The 16,419-nt window shown below is 36.2% G+C and overlaps 2 protein-coding genes across 2 annotated transcripts; both read right to left on the bottom strand.

The window, feature by feature from the left end:
* Positions 1-1,600: 1,600 nt before the first annotated feature.
* On the bottom strand, positions 1,601-5,625 carry LOC121367221. The gene is made up of 2 exons (XM_041491331.1): positions 4,288-5,625; positions 1,601-3,517 (listed from the first exon to the last, which is right to left on the bottom strand). Exons 1-2 carry the CDS (start codon positions 5,623-5,625, stop codon positions 1,916-1,918), a joined length of 2,940 nt encoding a protein of 979 aa, XP_041347265.1. The 3' UTR covers positions 1,601-1,915.
* Positions 5,626-12,332: 6,707 nt separating this feature from the next.
* On the bottom strand, positions 12,333-14,023 carry LOC121367220 (adhesion G protein-coupled receptor E2-like). The gene has a single exon (XM_041491330.1). The coding sequence runs from the start codon at positions 13,962-13,964 to the stop codon at positions 12,333-12,335; it is 1,632 nt and encodes a 543-aa protein (XP_041347264.1). The 5' UTR covers positions 13,965-14,023.
* Positions 14,024-16,419: the final 2,396 nt, after the last annotated feature.

Below are 16,419 nucleotides of genomic sequence, written 5' to 3'. Positions count from 1 at the left end.
TTGGATAAATGAATATATATATATATATATATATATATATATATATATATATATATATATATATATATATATATATATATATATATATATCCTAACATACAAATGTATTTCTGTAACCTTTAAAAATGAAAAGTGCCAAAGTGTGTATTTTGTCATTTTAAAACTTCTTGAATTGAAATTGACTTTCAGATTTTTAAAAACAAAATCCCTGAAATTGTTAACATTAGAAATTCCGATTATCTCGTAAGCAGGCAGTGGTTTAATTGAGTATGTTGACACTTTTATTTAGATGGGCAGTTGAAATTAAATCTAAAACAGCTGTAACCTTAATTTTCATAAAAACTGACGTACAATATCAAAAATAATTAAATGGCTGTTGTATTAATTACAATATAACGTCATCCGGAAGTTTGTTTATTTATCGATGAACGTAAAAATTATGTCGACAGGGAACCTCATATCTGATGACGTTATTTCATATGGGCAAGTTGTTTTATTGAGCGTTTTGTTTATGGACCAAAAATAATTCAAAATAAAGTAATAACTTTTATTGTTTTTATTAGCAAGTATTATTCAAATTTAATTATAAGTATTGTCTGTTATTTCATACCCCGATGAACGTAAAAGAAATAACGGACAATAATTAATTATACATATTCCGCGATAGAGGCCAATATACACAGCATACACACATTTTGTTTTACACAATCCCCCCCCCCCCCCCCCCCCCACCCCATCCTCCAAACACACACCACCGGATGCACGTAACTACCTACCAAAAAATCCAGCTTAATCGGCCAATAACTTTTTCCAGAAAATATCAAATCAGACGGCAGGAAAACAATTCTAGAAATAACCCTAATACGTTCCCGCCACAAAGTCTTGGGAATCTAGCAATGAAAAAAAACGAAAAAATAAAACAAAACTATTAAAACAAACGAGATAAAAGAAGAGTTACAGAAAAACCAACACCAAAACACGAGGATCTTCATGTGACAATGTGTTTTAATTGGATCCATACGAGTCACAAAGGTGACACTTGAAATTATATTACATACGTATATGAAAATACGGGCTCAAGTTTTAGGTATACAAAACTGCTGAAGTTCTGAATTTCGCTTTAGAGGCTAGCGCATTCTAAATATGCTGTTCAGGTGTTGTAGTGGTCTGATAAATTAGGTATATTGTTTTATCATTACAATGGATGTGGCCAGTGCTGTCCTTGTGCCAATCAAATCCTTTGGAGTAGTGGATATATCTAAATAATTAAATTTCTGTTACATCCATTACAACGTAACGTCATCGCATTAGTCCAGACGTAGCAACGGAAGTTTGTTCATTTTGTATGAACATAAAATTTACGTCGTCAGGTTACTTCATATCTGATGACGTCATTTCATATGGGCAAGTTGTCTTATTGTGCGTTTATGGATAAAACATAATTCAAACTAAAGTATGACGTTTTAATGCTATTATTAGCCTGTATGATTCAAATTGAATTATAAGTATTGTCTGTTATTTCTGTTACGTTCATCTGGGTATGATTTAAAATACAATCATGTGCAAACTTATGTGAGAACGGCTTCGCCGATTCAGACAGTTTGCGCATGATTTGTTTTGTTCATACCTCGATGAACGTAAAAGAAATAACAGTCAATCCTTAAAACGATGCAACTGTCATAATAGTTTTATTTACTTAAACATTTGTAAAGGTGGTATTTAAAACTTTAACAGAAACCATATCATCTTAAATTAACAAGTACCGAGATCCGTATAAAAGTGTTTATCCTTATGCTACAAAGACTCAAGTTGTAACTTTGGACGTACTCCAAATTCATTAGTATCATTTAGTGATATCATACTCAAACTCGTTTGGTCTTTTGACGACGAAGTATTGTTTTGATCTTTTTGTTTTTTAATGGCGTTTTTTGGTTTTCGTAAAAGGCAGCTTCTCCAGAGCGACAGTACATTTCCTATTCATTACAATAGCGAAAAAGAAAAAGATGCCTTGTGAACCGACAAGGATTGTAAAGATGTAGGCAAACGCTGTGATGTGGAATATTTCATACAGATATGATGACAGCCACACCAGTCCAGTGATGACGGATAACTTAATACACGAAAATAAATTGATCTTACTCTCCCGTGTACTGGTTACCGAATCATGGTGACGTATTCTACAAATTGTAAAGGTAAACAGACAAATATTTATGATGATCAGTATTCCCATTGGGACCTTAAATAAATATATCGTAGAAAACATTGTATTAAGGTAACAGATATTACCCCCGTATCCAGTAACACCCAGGAAAGCAATGTTTAAAATTATATTTAAGCACACAATTACAGCAGAGGACCCATTGACATACAGGGCAGAAAAGGAAAATATTTGTATAAGATTGTGACCAAAATTTCTACATTTAAGTGGGAATGATAATTTGAGAAAAAGCAAAAACGTACACGCGTTCATCCAAAACACAGCTGCCAGCCAAAGGAAATGAATGAGCATCCCAATTATTTGACAACCAATGACATCTTCGTTTTGCTCCACTCCAAATTCATAAAATGATTGTGCTGCAAACATTGTAGCTACCAGTGCCATGTTACAGACTCCCCCTATTGTTCGCATACTAGGAAAAAGGCAATATGTCAAAAACGTTATGGCTAAAAATAATAACGACACTGAGGTACAAACAAAGGACAAAACACCAAGAATTGTTGTCTGCGTCACGAGACGTTCGTTGATACATGGAACAGTCATTTGTAAAGTAGCGTTCATATAGTCATCGAGGCAGACGATAACAGTTCTATTATCCAGCTCCTGGAAATCTTCATCTTTCAGTATGGCCCGGGTTTTCAGAAGAACTAAAACTGGAAATGTGAAGACTTTGTTCGTATTAGTATTAGACGTGCTGTTATGGTAATTGATACTATAATGTGAAGCATTCAGGATGACTCTTGGACAACCAAGCTGCTTATTCAGCTGAAGGTATTTCGCACCTTTTTGTATTTTCACGTCATAATCGCCTGTTGGATATCGTTCATTGAGGACAAACGTGTGAAACTGCATAGAACAGTGATGCTCATCGCCTTTCTTTAATGCTGACACTGATTCTGTATTACACCCTTCTTGGTACCTAATATAAACGCTAGAGTTTGTCTTTATGATCGTGTCACCCATAAGTTCTCTTTCAAATTGATCTCTTTTTAGGTAACTCATTGAAAAAAATGACATCATGTAGCGCACCACCACGTACATAGTTTTGTCAGGGCAGTTTTGCATTTGCAGAACATATGACGTTATGTTAGTCAGCTGTATGACTCTACGGTTTATTCCAGGGTAGTGGTTAAAAAACAACATATGTAGATCTCTGGTTGATGTCAGCTGGTTGGTGATCGAGATGTTGATCTGGAAACACACACGGTACCCGTACATGTTGGACGAGGAGAACACACTGCGACATTGGTCCTTATCCAGATGTTTGCCTTCTGCACATGTGACTGACAGATTTGAACACTGAAATGCAATAAGACAATAGCATTAACAAAGCACTGACAATGCAGTTAAATATAACAAATATCATTATCGAGATTCCGATACTAACATGCTATTTAATACATTTTAAAATACTGAAATTAAATTTGAACCACTATATATTGCGGTTTTTACGTTCCAATGTTAATATCCCGAACTGATTTTTATTTATATTCTAAATACTAATATAGATCTTGATGGAATTGTCTGCTCAGTCCGATATCGATATCTGAACTGATAGAAACAAGAATTATGATAAGTTCAAATTAAAATGTGTTGCATAACATAGCCTTATTATGCGCCACTCGTAGGTGCATCTATATATGTGCATGGAAAAGTTTGAATTAATAAAACAAATTGTATTAATTGTTTAAACGATATAATTTGCAATACACAATTTATATATATTTTTTATATATTTGCTAACAAAAACACTTTAAAATCACACACACACACACACACACACACACACACACACACACACACACACACACACACACACACACACACACACATACACACACACAAAATGACATATCAAGAATAAATCAATAATAATTAATGTATCAAATATACATTTTGGACAGCGAAAGTATTTCTTGCACTGACCTATTTTATTTAATAAATTACACATGCTCTATAAAGGACTGACTGCACACGAAGTCACTTATTAATTAATTAATGCACAACATTCATACAGTTTATGACATTATTATTCATAATATTCATTTCATTACAATTATAGAACTAACCTGTTTCAAATATGCAACCAACCATTTACTACTGTTTAGATTTGGCGTAATCTCATCCTGTGAATACCCGCGATGCTGGGATTCCAAAGTGTTGCTAAAATCAATCAGAGCTGTCAGAGTCGCTGTCATCACTTGCTTGCTTTTATCTGAAACTGTCTGCCTTAAGATTGAATGCCAATCTAGATCTGTATTACACAAGTAACAGAACACATTCCTGTATGTTCCATTCACAACGTGTGAGAACATAGAACAAGCTTTTGCGATGTTCTTGTCATAAAATCGCCATTTGCCAGTGACATTACAACTATCTATAACAGCACCCTGCCTTGCTTTGCAAGTCTGCGTGTCCAAAGACGGTGGAGCAAAATGAATGCTACATACTTTGCTTTTCACTGTAGCATTGAATAGCACCAATAGTGAATCCGCCTCATGCAGTGCGTTGTCGAAAGAGGAACAAGAGATTGACGTAGACCAGCTGCGGGTGTTGTTCTGTCCATGACACTGGGCACAGTAGCTGTTCCTGAACGACGTGCCCGAGTCTATGTTAAAGTGTGGAACAACACTTGACCAGTCTGTGTATGGTGGTTCTTCACAAGCCATTTTTAAATGTGTCACGTTATAATACTTAGGACACCAATTTATTATCAGGTAGGATTTGGTGTCTTTAGTCAAAGGTATCTCATCTCCTATGCATCCCGGATACTTTTCTCTCTGATGGGTTTGGTTGTACAGAAGAACAAGATCGGGACAGCAGTCTCCACTTTGCTGGCAGTTCTCACTACAGCTGCAGTCATCACATTGTCCTTTTTTTCTAGAGCGCTTCAGTCCAGTTTTGAATCTGCAAGTAGGTCCACAGTATAGAAAATCTATTGCTACTACGTCACTTTCGAAGTCGTTGAAGAGGTCCTTGACGTCATCCCAGAGGCTACGCGGCAGAGGTTGTTGCATATGTCTTAAAACAAAATCCATGTTATCATTTCCAGGAAGTGGATCTTTTCCAGGAACTGGATCTTTTCCAGGAAGGGATATTTGAGGCAAGGTCATGGTGGAAGTGTAAGAACTTGTAGAATTTATATAGTTCTGAAGGTCTCTGTTCATGGCACTGTCATTGGCCGATGCCACAAGGCGTGAATTGGTTTTTATATCATCTATATGCTTAGCAGCATCTTCAGCAGCAAATGTTTCATATGATGCAAACAGTGCTAATAAAACGGCACAATGAGCAATGGTAATAGGAATATCAGCGTTGACGTTTGAAACATGGTTCATCATGATGAACTGTGCAGCAGAAGTAAACTGTGTGGTGTGTTGTTCGCTGATGTGTGGAACGTTAATCATTTCCAACTAATATAGCAATATTGGCAACTTTAAGTGTGATTGGAACCATACTTACTGGGTAATCAGTAGATTGTATACTCTAATGTATTAATATTTCAAGGTAAATGTGTTGTAAACAAGATATATCAGAGGTGCTTCTAAACGGTTGACATGCTGCTTTGTGAATTGACGGGAATGACAAGGACACAGCTATACAATTAATAATAATAATAATAATAGACATTCACAACGGAATGCCCCGGGTAACTTAAATGATCCCAAAGGAAATCAACAGTAAAGCGTTTTAAATCACAAATGATCTTTAGAGAATTCTTGGGATTTTTAAAATACATTTTAAATATTTAGTTTTAAATAGTGCTTTTAAAATTGCACCTAGGTTTTTTTTTTTTTAAATAAATTTAATTTCTTATTTTTAAAATACATAACTCAACCTGCATATACTCACCATCTTACCGTTTCGCACTGTTCAGAAATATAAAATTAATACTTTAAACGATACTATCAATACTGTGTTGGTTACAAGTTCGAGTATTTTGTATATCATCAAGTTCAACATTTATTAACCACAAATTCTTCCTTTAACTCTTTTCTCCACTTTTTGGGATGAATTACTTCCGCGCTGCTGGTGTCGAATTGTCTGTTTTTCGCCTCGAGTATTACTACACATATATTTGAAGAATGACATCGGAATATAAACTGTTAAAATCCTTCACCTCAAAATTTTCACATTTAGATGTACTATAGTGTAATCGACTGTACTACTATCTTTACATCTCACGCCCTAAACCAGATGTCACTTCATAAACGAGTAAAGCCATAATTAGTGGGTCTTTACATCCTGAACGTTCTTTCCAAATTTATATCTGAACTTTTTAATATTTCAACATCTGGCATATACTTTTGTACAATTTCATCAAACTGAATAACACGCAGTGTGTCTGCATCGACGTTTACGAAGGCTGGCAGTATTCTAGTCCGTGCGTTAATATCTCCACATAGTAATTTCATCCACATTTTGCTTAATTGCAGAATATCAGCTTCAAAAAGTTGATAAAATATTAGTGTTTTCAGGAGGAATCTTGAGTAAAAGATCACTTCCACTTCCAGTACAATTCCATTTTCGTAAACAATAACTAATAAAAAATATAATAATAATAAGATACGGCGAGTACATTGTTGAGTATGTAACCGAATCAAAGATTAGTGTCATGAAAGCCTATTATACCTATGGCTCTTTAAAGTTTTGATTTAAGACCACACACATTAAGAGAGCAAACGCTCTTTTGATTGTTCATCTCGGTTTTGTTCTCCCTCTGCCGGCCTATTTTCTACTGTCTCTATATCCCCCGGGAAGTGGGCCGTTGTAACATGCAACTACATACAGTTCATTATTTTATAAAGTCTGTAAAATGTTCTTGTTCTGTTAAGCTGGATAAACATTGTTCCTACCGCAACCTCTTTTGGATACGTAGTATTAACATCAGGTCAGGTTTTGGGGCTTTCTCATGCTTCTCTATCCTAAGTATTGGCGAAAAACAATCATCAACTGAAATAGTTTTTTTTTAAGAGTTAAAACATTGTTGTATAACTTCTTTTTTTTTTATCAGTATATTTCTTGCAACAATTTTTGTTTACTTACTGAATACAAAATACACATATTTCTTTAACTTTCTTCTCCCTCGATACATTCGTGTTTGTCCCGTCCTAACCAGTGCCCCCCCCCCCCCCCCCCCCCCCCACACACACCGACTGGCACATCAAAAACAGTGATATGTATTGTTCTCTCTATTATATCGAAAAGTGCATATAATAGATCCCTTTCTGCTTTATCAGTTTGTCAAGCATGCTTATTTCCCTATGTTCGCCCCTGCGCGTGCTGTAACCTCACCGTGGTGCAGGGGTGTAACATTCTCTTTGAGAATGGCCAATACAGCAGAAATTGAAATTTTGAGTAAACGTCAGTATCTATCTGTGATATTTGTATTTTTGCACAGTCTTTACACTGTTTTTATTTAAATCTTGAATTGTTATATTGATGTTGATCATCACCTTATTAGTTTGCATTACCATAGTTTGACACCCAATAGCAAATGTATTTTTCGTGCTGGGGTGTCGTTAAACATTCATTCATTCATTCATTCATTCCCTATGTTAGAGGAGGTACCCGACACTATTAGCACTAACACCACTTCCTAACATCAATAAAGTGCCTTACCACAGCGCTAAATCATGCCATATTGATCATATTAACCATGCTGTACTCACCTCATGGGATTCTCTTAACAACTGGAGTCAAACTGATTAATGTCAAATTATGATGACTGCAGTTAATGACAACTCTCCTATGCGTGCATATTTAACGGTCAGTAGTAAATTAAACCCCGCGCATAATCATGCCCTGGGGACGAGGAGTGTATGTAGAAATGTCTTTTTCAATATTAGTATTAAATTTGTTTTGTACTCACCCGTGGGTAAAAACACCATTAATTATTTATGACAAGACATAACAATAATAAATATACGAGTAATAACAATTTAAATACACACGAATAACTGTTTCGGTGAAATATAAGTTAACCTGAAATTGATTAGACGTGTAAGTTAGCTACAGGCTCAAAGGCTATAAATAATTTGTAGTAGAAAAAGACATTTAAATGTGTTTAAAACCTAGTTTTTCGGAAAATGTAAGAACTGGAACACTACATTCGTATACATTAGATACCATTTACCTTACGACGCGTTGTTTAAACATTTATCTTCCAACTCGTTTAAAAACGTTATAAAACAATTCGTAAGATAAGTGATATCTAATGGCCACGATGTATTATTCTCTATTTGCATTGCCAAAACTCATTAGCGAAAAACAAATGTTGATCAAAATGGGTAAACTAGAGTATCGTTCAGTGTTTATTTAATAAAACAAAACAAAACAAAGAAAACAAAACAAAACAAAACAACAAAACAAACAAGCAAAAAAAAAGCAAAAAAACAAACAACATTTACATGTATTTGCATAAACTAACTTTGAAAATGACATCCAAGAGACGAATAATTAACCAAATATTCTAGTGGTGTCGTTAATCAAAGCATATGTTAACATTCACGTATATTGACTATTATAGTTATATTATATGAATTATTTCAATCTATTACCTGTCTGGTGAAGAACAACACTTTGCACCTCAAACAAATATTTAATGAATGGATGTTTAACAACACCACAGCTCGAAAAATACATTGGGTATCAAATTAAAGCAAATGCATCAATGATGGATATTATATGACTAAATATACTCTTTAAAAGTGGTATTAGTTCGAGTTACATGTCATCAATCCGGATTCTCGTCATTCAATCATTCATCAAAATTTTTGCGAAAGTTGTCAGATTGTACATCGAAATTGACCTCACGTTACGGATATGATTGCAAAATAAAACAAAATAATTTTTTAAAAATAAAACAATCAAAAGCAAATATGGAAACCCGTATGTAAGAAAAAGTTATCTTGACCGTATATACATTGGCAACACAAACGTTATTAAACTGAGGCGATGGGAAATTACATTTTATAAATTTTGAAATAAATAAAACCTATAAAATTAGTTAATTTCTGTAATATAGTTTAAAAAAACCACAAACCACAATTTATATGGAATTTTATTCATCTTCCAAGTTACAAACACATATATGATCATATTACAAAAAAAAAAATTCACTGAAACGACCTCAAAATTAAATTTATATAAAAATGATAAAGGAATATTACAAAAATGGAAATAATTTCATCAATACCGTTTGAATAATCTGCACCAATTATGTCAGGACTGTCATCCCTTCAGAACTTTACTTACGCTTGTGGGCACCATTCGTTAACATCAGAGGAACATATATGCAGATGGTCAAAACGACTTTATATATACATGCATGTTATATAGATATATACAAAAGTTTGTTTTATTTAACGAAGCCACTAGAGCACATTGAGTTTGTATCTTATCATCGGCTATTGCACGTCAAACATATGGTCATTCTGACACTGTTTTTAGAGGAAACCCGCTGTCGCCTCATAGGCAACTCTTTTACGACAGGCAGCAAGGGATCTTTTGTTTGCGCTTCCCACAGGCAGGATAGTATGGATTACTGGTCGGTGCAAGTGGTTTACACCTACCCATTGAGCCTTGCGGAGCACTCACTCAGGGTTTGGAGTCGGTATCTGGATTAAAAATCCCATGCCTGAACCTTAATTAGATATAAACACGAACATAAGTTGAAATGAAAATGAAATGAAAAGTCATTTGAGTCCACAGCCGTAGCTAGGTCGTCAACATCGACATCATCATCATCATCATCATCTTCATCATCTTCTTCATCATCATCATCACCTGCCTCATCTTTATAACAATATTGTTTTGTTTTTTTAATACGTAAAAATACCTTTAATACTAGACATTGTTTCTTTTGAATTTACTATTTTAAAGATTTTTTAGGATAATTTTTATTTACATTTGCAGTACCGTTTTCTATCATTTTCTAATACATGTATATGCGTTGCTATGTTTTCTTATCGTATTTTTGTATCGTGTGTTTGCAGATTTTACCGCTTGTATATTTTATTCACCGTTACTTAACTGATAGATATGTTTTTCTCTGTGACATTCCTTTATAGCTTCATGTGAAGTGAAATTCATAACCGTAACTAGCGTAGGACGAGAAGGCATTTGCACCCCACCCCGAAAAATAAGTAAAAACGTGTCTTTTTAGTTTACAACTGCCCCTTTTGTCTACTTGATAAAACCCCTATAATTACTACTCTGCACCATTTGGTTTTTCATTGTATCCCGGTTAGGTACGATCCTAAAATCATGCTTCAACTAGAATCAGACCTGGTGCTTATAACACTTTTAGAGTCTAGACTCGAGACTCTTCATAGAGACTAAGACACTAATATCTTACACCATACAAATTGCATGCGTGTGACGTCATTCTGGAATCTAAACGTTTTATAAGCACGGGCCCTGGGCTAGGGATCTAGCTCAGTCGGTTGAGTGCTCGCCTACGGCGGTAGCACGTCGTTGGATCCATTCAACTGATTGGGGTTTTCTCGTTCCAACCAGTCCATCACGACTGATCAATGGCCGTGGTATATGCTTTTCTGTCTGTGGGAAAGTGCGCATACAAGATTCCTTGCAACTAATGGGACAAAATGTAACGAGTTTCCTCTTTAAAACTACATGTCACACTTACCAAATGTTTGACATCCAATAGCCGATGATTAATTAATCAATGTGCTCTAGTGGTGTCGTTAAATAAAGCAAACTTTAACTTTTAGCTCCGTCGGTGGAGCGCTCGATGGGGTGTTTGTCTCGTAGGATTGAGCCTCCTTGGCGGACGGTACATATTAAATATACGTGTCACACGACAAACTAACTTAAAACTGTATTAAAGGCATATTATCACAGACCACTAACCTATTTAATGGTCTAACAAAGTATTACCTAAACAAAACTAATTTGATGTATACCTAAATGAACTTTATTCAACCATCTTTATAACCACCATACTCCATTTATTAATGATATTTTGTAAAAATAATTGAATTATGGCAATGGTCCATAATTCAAAAACTACAATTGCTGAGAGGGTTGACATGGATTTCAATCCATCATGGTTCAGATACGGTGATGCGATAGCTAGATGTACTTTTTATTTATTATCCAATTTTAGAGAAATAAGTTCCTTAAATCCGTGACAGTATGCCTTTAAATCATTTGATTGAAGGCTATATAGTACCTACAATAGAGAAAAATAGGCTTGACATATGGCAAAATTCAAAATGGCCGCCAGGATAATCACATGTGACCTTCAAAATGGGTCCCGATCTTGAAATGGTCATTATGGCATACAGAATCTATTATAACTTTCATAAATCAGTTTCGGTTCAGGTCTACATGTAGGTGGCAGTAGCCTATACCATACCAAATACAATTTCACTGGTTCAATGTTCGAAGTACACCCAACGTTTAATAATACAGTTAACACTACAAATCCTGCAATTTGTGATAAATGTGTCAGTGTTTGTTGTCATAAACATTTGTTTCATCTGGCCGGTAAATTTCTGTAGCTTAATTTGAACTAATATCAAAATACCAGCTACAATTGAAACTTAGAGCTTAATCCCCAATCTGTTTGTAATTGACTTTAAGGATGAGGGGTGATATTATGTATTTATATCATACAGATATACAGATGTACAGCTATGCTGATTGGGATGTTGTGTTTAGCAGTTTTAGTCACATATGTATTGTGCAGTGCTTCAGAATGACAACATGCCGAGGTTCTATATGGGACAATTAATTGGAACACAGCTTTTCTCATTCCCCAGTTACAAAATACTTTTAAATGTCGCTGACGTAGACGTAGAACTCTATTATCGTGTCCATATCCAACAAGAGGTTCGGAAACATATATCCCAAGTCCTATCTCTGGCATAGCAAGTGACCTGATAATGATATTTATTTTAATGGGACAATTTTGATATTTTGATGTCGCAGAATACACATAACACATAAGTGAAATCTTAGCTAGAAAGCATTATCCAGTTCCTCGGTACATTCATAATCATTAAAAATTAGGAAAAGCTATCTCCCAACAGATCTTAATTTAGTCTGTCGACGTCTTATGTCTTAACGATGACCTTTTCGAGACGAATTACACTCTTGATTTCGAACGTCTTATTGTAAGTTCATAACTATCGCTATGTGAAATGTTACTGAGTCTTGTTATGTTTTTAGATGAGGTAGTCCTGTCTGAATGTTTATGCCCCTTAAAAACACCGTTCTTCATTCGCACAAAGAAACTGGTCCAAAGCGACAGCACGTTTCTGTTAACTACAACAGCGACAAAGAAAAGGACACCCTGTGCACCAACAAGCAGTGTGAAGATGTAGGCAAACGCTGTGATGTGGAATATCTCATACAGATATGAGGAGAGCCACACCAGTCCAGTGATGACGGATAACTTAACACACGAAAATAGATTGATCTTACTCTCTCGTGTACTGCTTACTGAAACATTGCGTCGAATTCTACACACCGTGAAGATAAACAAACCAATATTTACAATTACAATGATTCCTATTGGAATCTTGAAGAAATATATTTGAGAAAAATAGGTATTAAGGTAACAAATATTTCCCCCATAGCCAATATCACCCCGGGTCGCAATATTTACAATTGTGTTTAACGAAACAATTAACGCAGAAGTCCCGTTGGCATATAAGGCAGAAAGACAAAATATTTTCGTCACATTGTGACCGAAATTCCTACTCTTAAGAGGGAATGATAACTTGAGAAAAAGCAAAAACGTGCACGCGTTCATCCAAAACACTGCCGCCAACCAAAGAAAGTGAATAAAAATCCCAATAACCTGACAACCAACGACATCTTGGTTTTGCTCCATTCCAAATTCAAGCACAATTTGTGCAGAAAATAATGTAAATACAAGTCCCATATTGCACATGCCACCTATTGTTCGCATACTTACAAACAGACAATATGTTAAAAATGTTAATGCTAAAAATAGCAATGACACCGAGGTACAGACAAAGGAAAAGATACCAAGAAATGTACTTGTCACACCATGTTGGTTATTACACAGAATAGACGCCTGGGAAGTAGCATTCATGTAGTCACTAACGCAGATGGCGACAGATCCATTACCGAGATCTTGGAAATCTCCGTCTTTTAGAATAGTCTGAGTGCTTAAAAGAGTTAAAACGGGAAATGTAGAGATCTCATTTTCTCCACCATTAGACATGCTGTCACGATGATGGATAATGTATTTTGAAGAATTCAGAACAACCCTTGGACAGATGATCTGCTTACTTAACTGAATGTATCGGGCATGCTGATATATGTTCATGCCATATGCTTCTACCGGCAATTCCTTTGGGAAGACAAATTGGACAAACTGCGTAGAACAGTGATACTCGTCACCTCTTGTTAGTGGCTGCGTTGGTCTGCTGTTACATCCTCCTTGGTATTGAACGTGCACGCTAGAGTTTGTCAGTATCAGCTCGTCTCCCATGAGTTCTTGTTCAAATTCATCCCGGTTCAGAAAGTTCAGCGAATAAACAAATATAATATAGCGCACCACAGCGTACATCATTTTGTGAAGACAGTTTTGTATTTCTACAACATATGACGTTACGTTAGCGACTCGTATTACTCTATAGTTTAATCGAGGGAAGTGGTTCTCTGCTAATTCATTTAAATCCAAGGAAGATGTCAGCGGGTTCGTGATCGTGATGTTGGTCTGGAAACACACTCGGTACCCGTACATGTTGGACGAAGAGAACAGACTGTGACATTGGTCGTTAACCAGCTGTTTTCCTTCTGCACACGAGACCGATATATTATGACACTAAAATAGAATGAAATAGATAAGCACATGACTATTTACATTTGGATTCTGACCAAAAAAAAAAAAACCCCAGTTAAACAAAATATCACCTACCCTTTGCAGTAAACTTGAGGGGAGTTAAAGAACAAATTCATATCATCGTTAGATATAATAAAGTAAATGTTCAATGTATGACATTAAAATACCTTGTGATGCAGTGCAATAGTTATCCAAAGTGTAATATAGAAATACTAATACAAGCGTTTTAAATATATATTCAGGTATTAAAATACAGATCATACCTACAATCTGATATTAAAATGTAATAGATAGATTTGCATTGTATATACGCTTGCATATTGATTAAGACACTATAGTCGAATTTTATTATTCTGGCTATGTTTTGCGTCTTGTGAAACAAGCATAAGTAGTAAAACCAACCTGTTTTAAATATGTAATCATCGATCCATTATTGTTCATGTTTGACCACGAATCAGTAGTTTTTGAGTAACTGCGATGTGTGTATTCTAAAGTGTTGTCAAAATCAATCAGAGCCGTTAAAGGCAGCATCATGATCCCGTTCCTGTCGGAATACCACAGCTGTAAGATGTGATACCAACTAATGTCGGTGTTACACATGTAACAAAAAATGTTCCTATGGGTTCCAAATACCACGTGTGAGAACATGGAACAGGCACGTGCGATGTTCTTGTCATAATGTTTCCAGAGACCAGTCACGTTACAATGGCCTATGACTTCATCTACCATTCTTTGTCTACATGTTTGCGGATACACGCTATACGGTGGTTCCCAATGAATATTGCAGACCTTGCTATCCAGTGTAGCACTGAAGAGCTCCAAGAGTGATGTGGCCTCCTGTAGTGTGTTGTCGAAAGAGGAACACGTGATTGATGTGGTCCAGCTGCGGGTGTTATTCTGTCCATGACACTGGGCACAGTAGATGTTCCTGAACGACGTGCCTGATGTAATGTTAGTGCGCGGAACTACACTTGACCAGTCTGTATAAGATGGTTTTTCACAATCTGTCTTTTGATGTGTCATATTGTAGGAGTCAGGACACCGGTTAACCATTAAATAGTACATGGCACTGGTGGTCACTGGCAGCCTATCTTCTATGCATCCCGGATATGTTTGGTATGTTTGGTTGCGAAGAAGAACAAGATCAGGACAGCAGTCTCCAGTTTGTTCACAGTTCTCACTACAGCTGCAGTCATCACAATTGGCATTTTTGCCGTTTGTGTTGACGTTATGGCTGAAGTTGCACGTATGTCCACAAAACTCTGAATTCAGTGCTACGACTTGACTTGCGAAATCATTGAAGTAATTTGTAATGTGATCCCAAGGGCTGGATGTTTTTAGAGGTGACATGGAAGTTGTCGGATGAAAGGGGGTTGGAGTAATGAAGGACGGTGACGTAATCGGACCTTTAAAGTCCTGAATGTTTTCAGTGACGGCATTATTGGTCGTTGATGTCATTTGGAGCGATGTTGGTCTTACGTCATTGGTGTATCTAGCGACGTCGTTTATAGAAGCAACAATTCCACATAGTGTACATGATAATGATACTGCTAATAATAAGATACGAAAATCCATTCCTAGAGAAATTCCAGAATTTACTTTTATAGCATATGTCATCATGATGAACCTTGTAAGAAATGACACGAACCCTGTGGTGTTACAGCTTTTATTCACAGATCTAGTCGACCATCGATCGTCACTACCTCGTGATTGCAATCCTATTGATTACTGTTATGAAGTGTCCAAATTAAAAATAGTTGTAAATAATATATACCAACTGTGTCATAAACATTTGTACAATAGGCTTCTGTGATGCAGTCCCTGCATCAGAGGAGTGCATTGTACATAATGGTCAGGTCAGGTCACAGGGCTTTATGTACACATTCAGAGCAAACTGTTGTAGCGCACGCCTGCCCTTGGCACAAACGCTGGCCTTGGCCGGCTCCTCTGTCCAGGACAGGAAAGGTGGGGATGGGAAGGAGGAGGGACCGCCTGCACTGGCAGGTGCAAGGGAGCACCAGCAGCCCGACCGTGGTCGGTAACAGGCGGGGGTACATAATGGATTTATGATGTCTATAAATAATGATGATCAGAACAGAACAACACGGGCGATCTAGTGCCCGTAAGCTTACCCTAGTACATGCACTGTGTTTTCTCTAGAAACAACTGGGTTTTTTTGTCGACTCAATCGTTCATAAACCTTTATTTGACACCAAATAGCCAATGATAATTTGCGCAGGTGTGTCGTTCGCGTGTACATGAATTGTGGAATGCTGGTCAACTCGCCATAAAACCAACTCGCCTCCTACCAACTCGCACAAGTGTTTGGTCAACTAGCCCCAATGTTTGAACAACT

The sequence above is a fragment of the Gigantopelta aegis genome, unplaced genomic scaffold (assembly GCF_016097555.1).
Source record: "Gigantopelta aegis isolate Gae_Host unplaced genomic scaffold, Gae_host_genome scaffold1924, whole genome shotgun sequence".
Lineage (NCBI taxonomy): Eukaryota > Metazoa > Mollusca > Gastropoda > Neomphalida > Peltospiridae > Gigantopelta > Gigantopelta aegis.
Note: the sequence above shows the minus strand (reverse complement) of the source record. Positions and strands in the feature narration are given on the sequence as shown.

Bases quoted from the DNA above. Each gene is read 5' to 3' on its own strand.
- LOC121367221 (XM_041491331.1), bottom strand. From the start codon at position 5,625: ATGATTAACGTTCCACACATCAGCGAACAACACACCACACAGTTTACT. The intron at 3,518-4,287 runs GTTAGTTCTATA...ATTGCATTTCAG, and splicing joins TGGTTGCATATTTGAAACAG to TGTTCAAATCTGTCAGTCAC.
- LOC121367220 (XM_041491330.1), bottom strand. From the start codon at position 13,964: ATGTACGGGTACCGAGTGTGTTTCCAGACCAACATCACGATCACGAAC.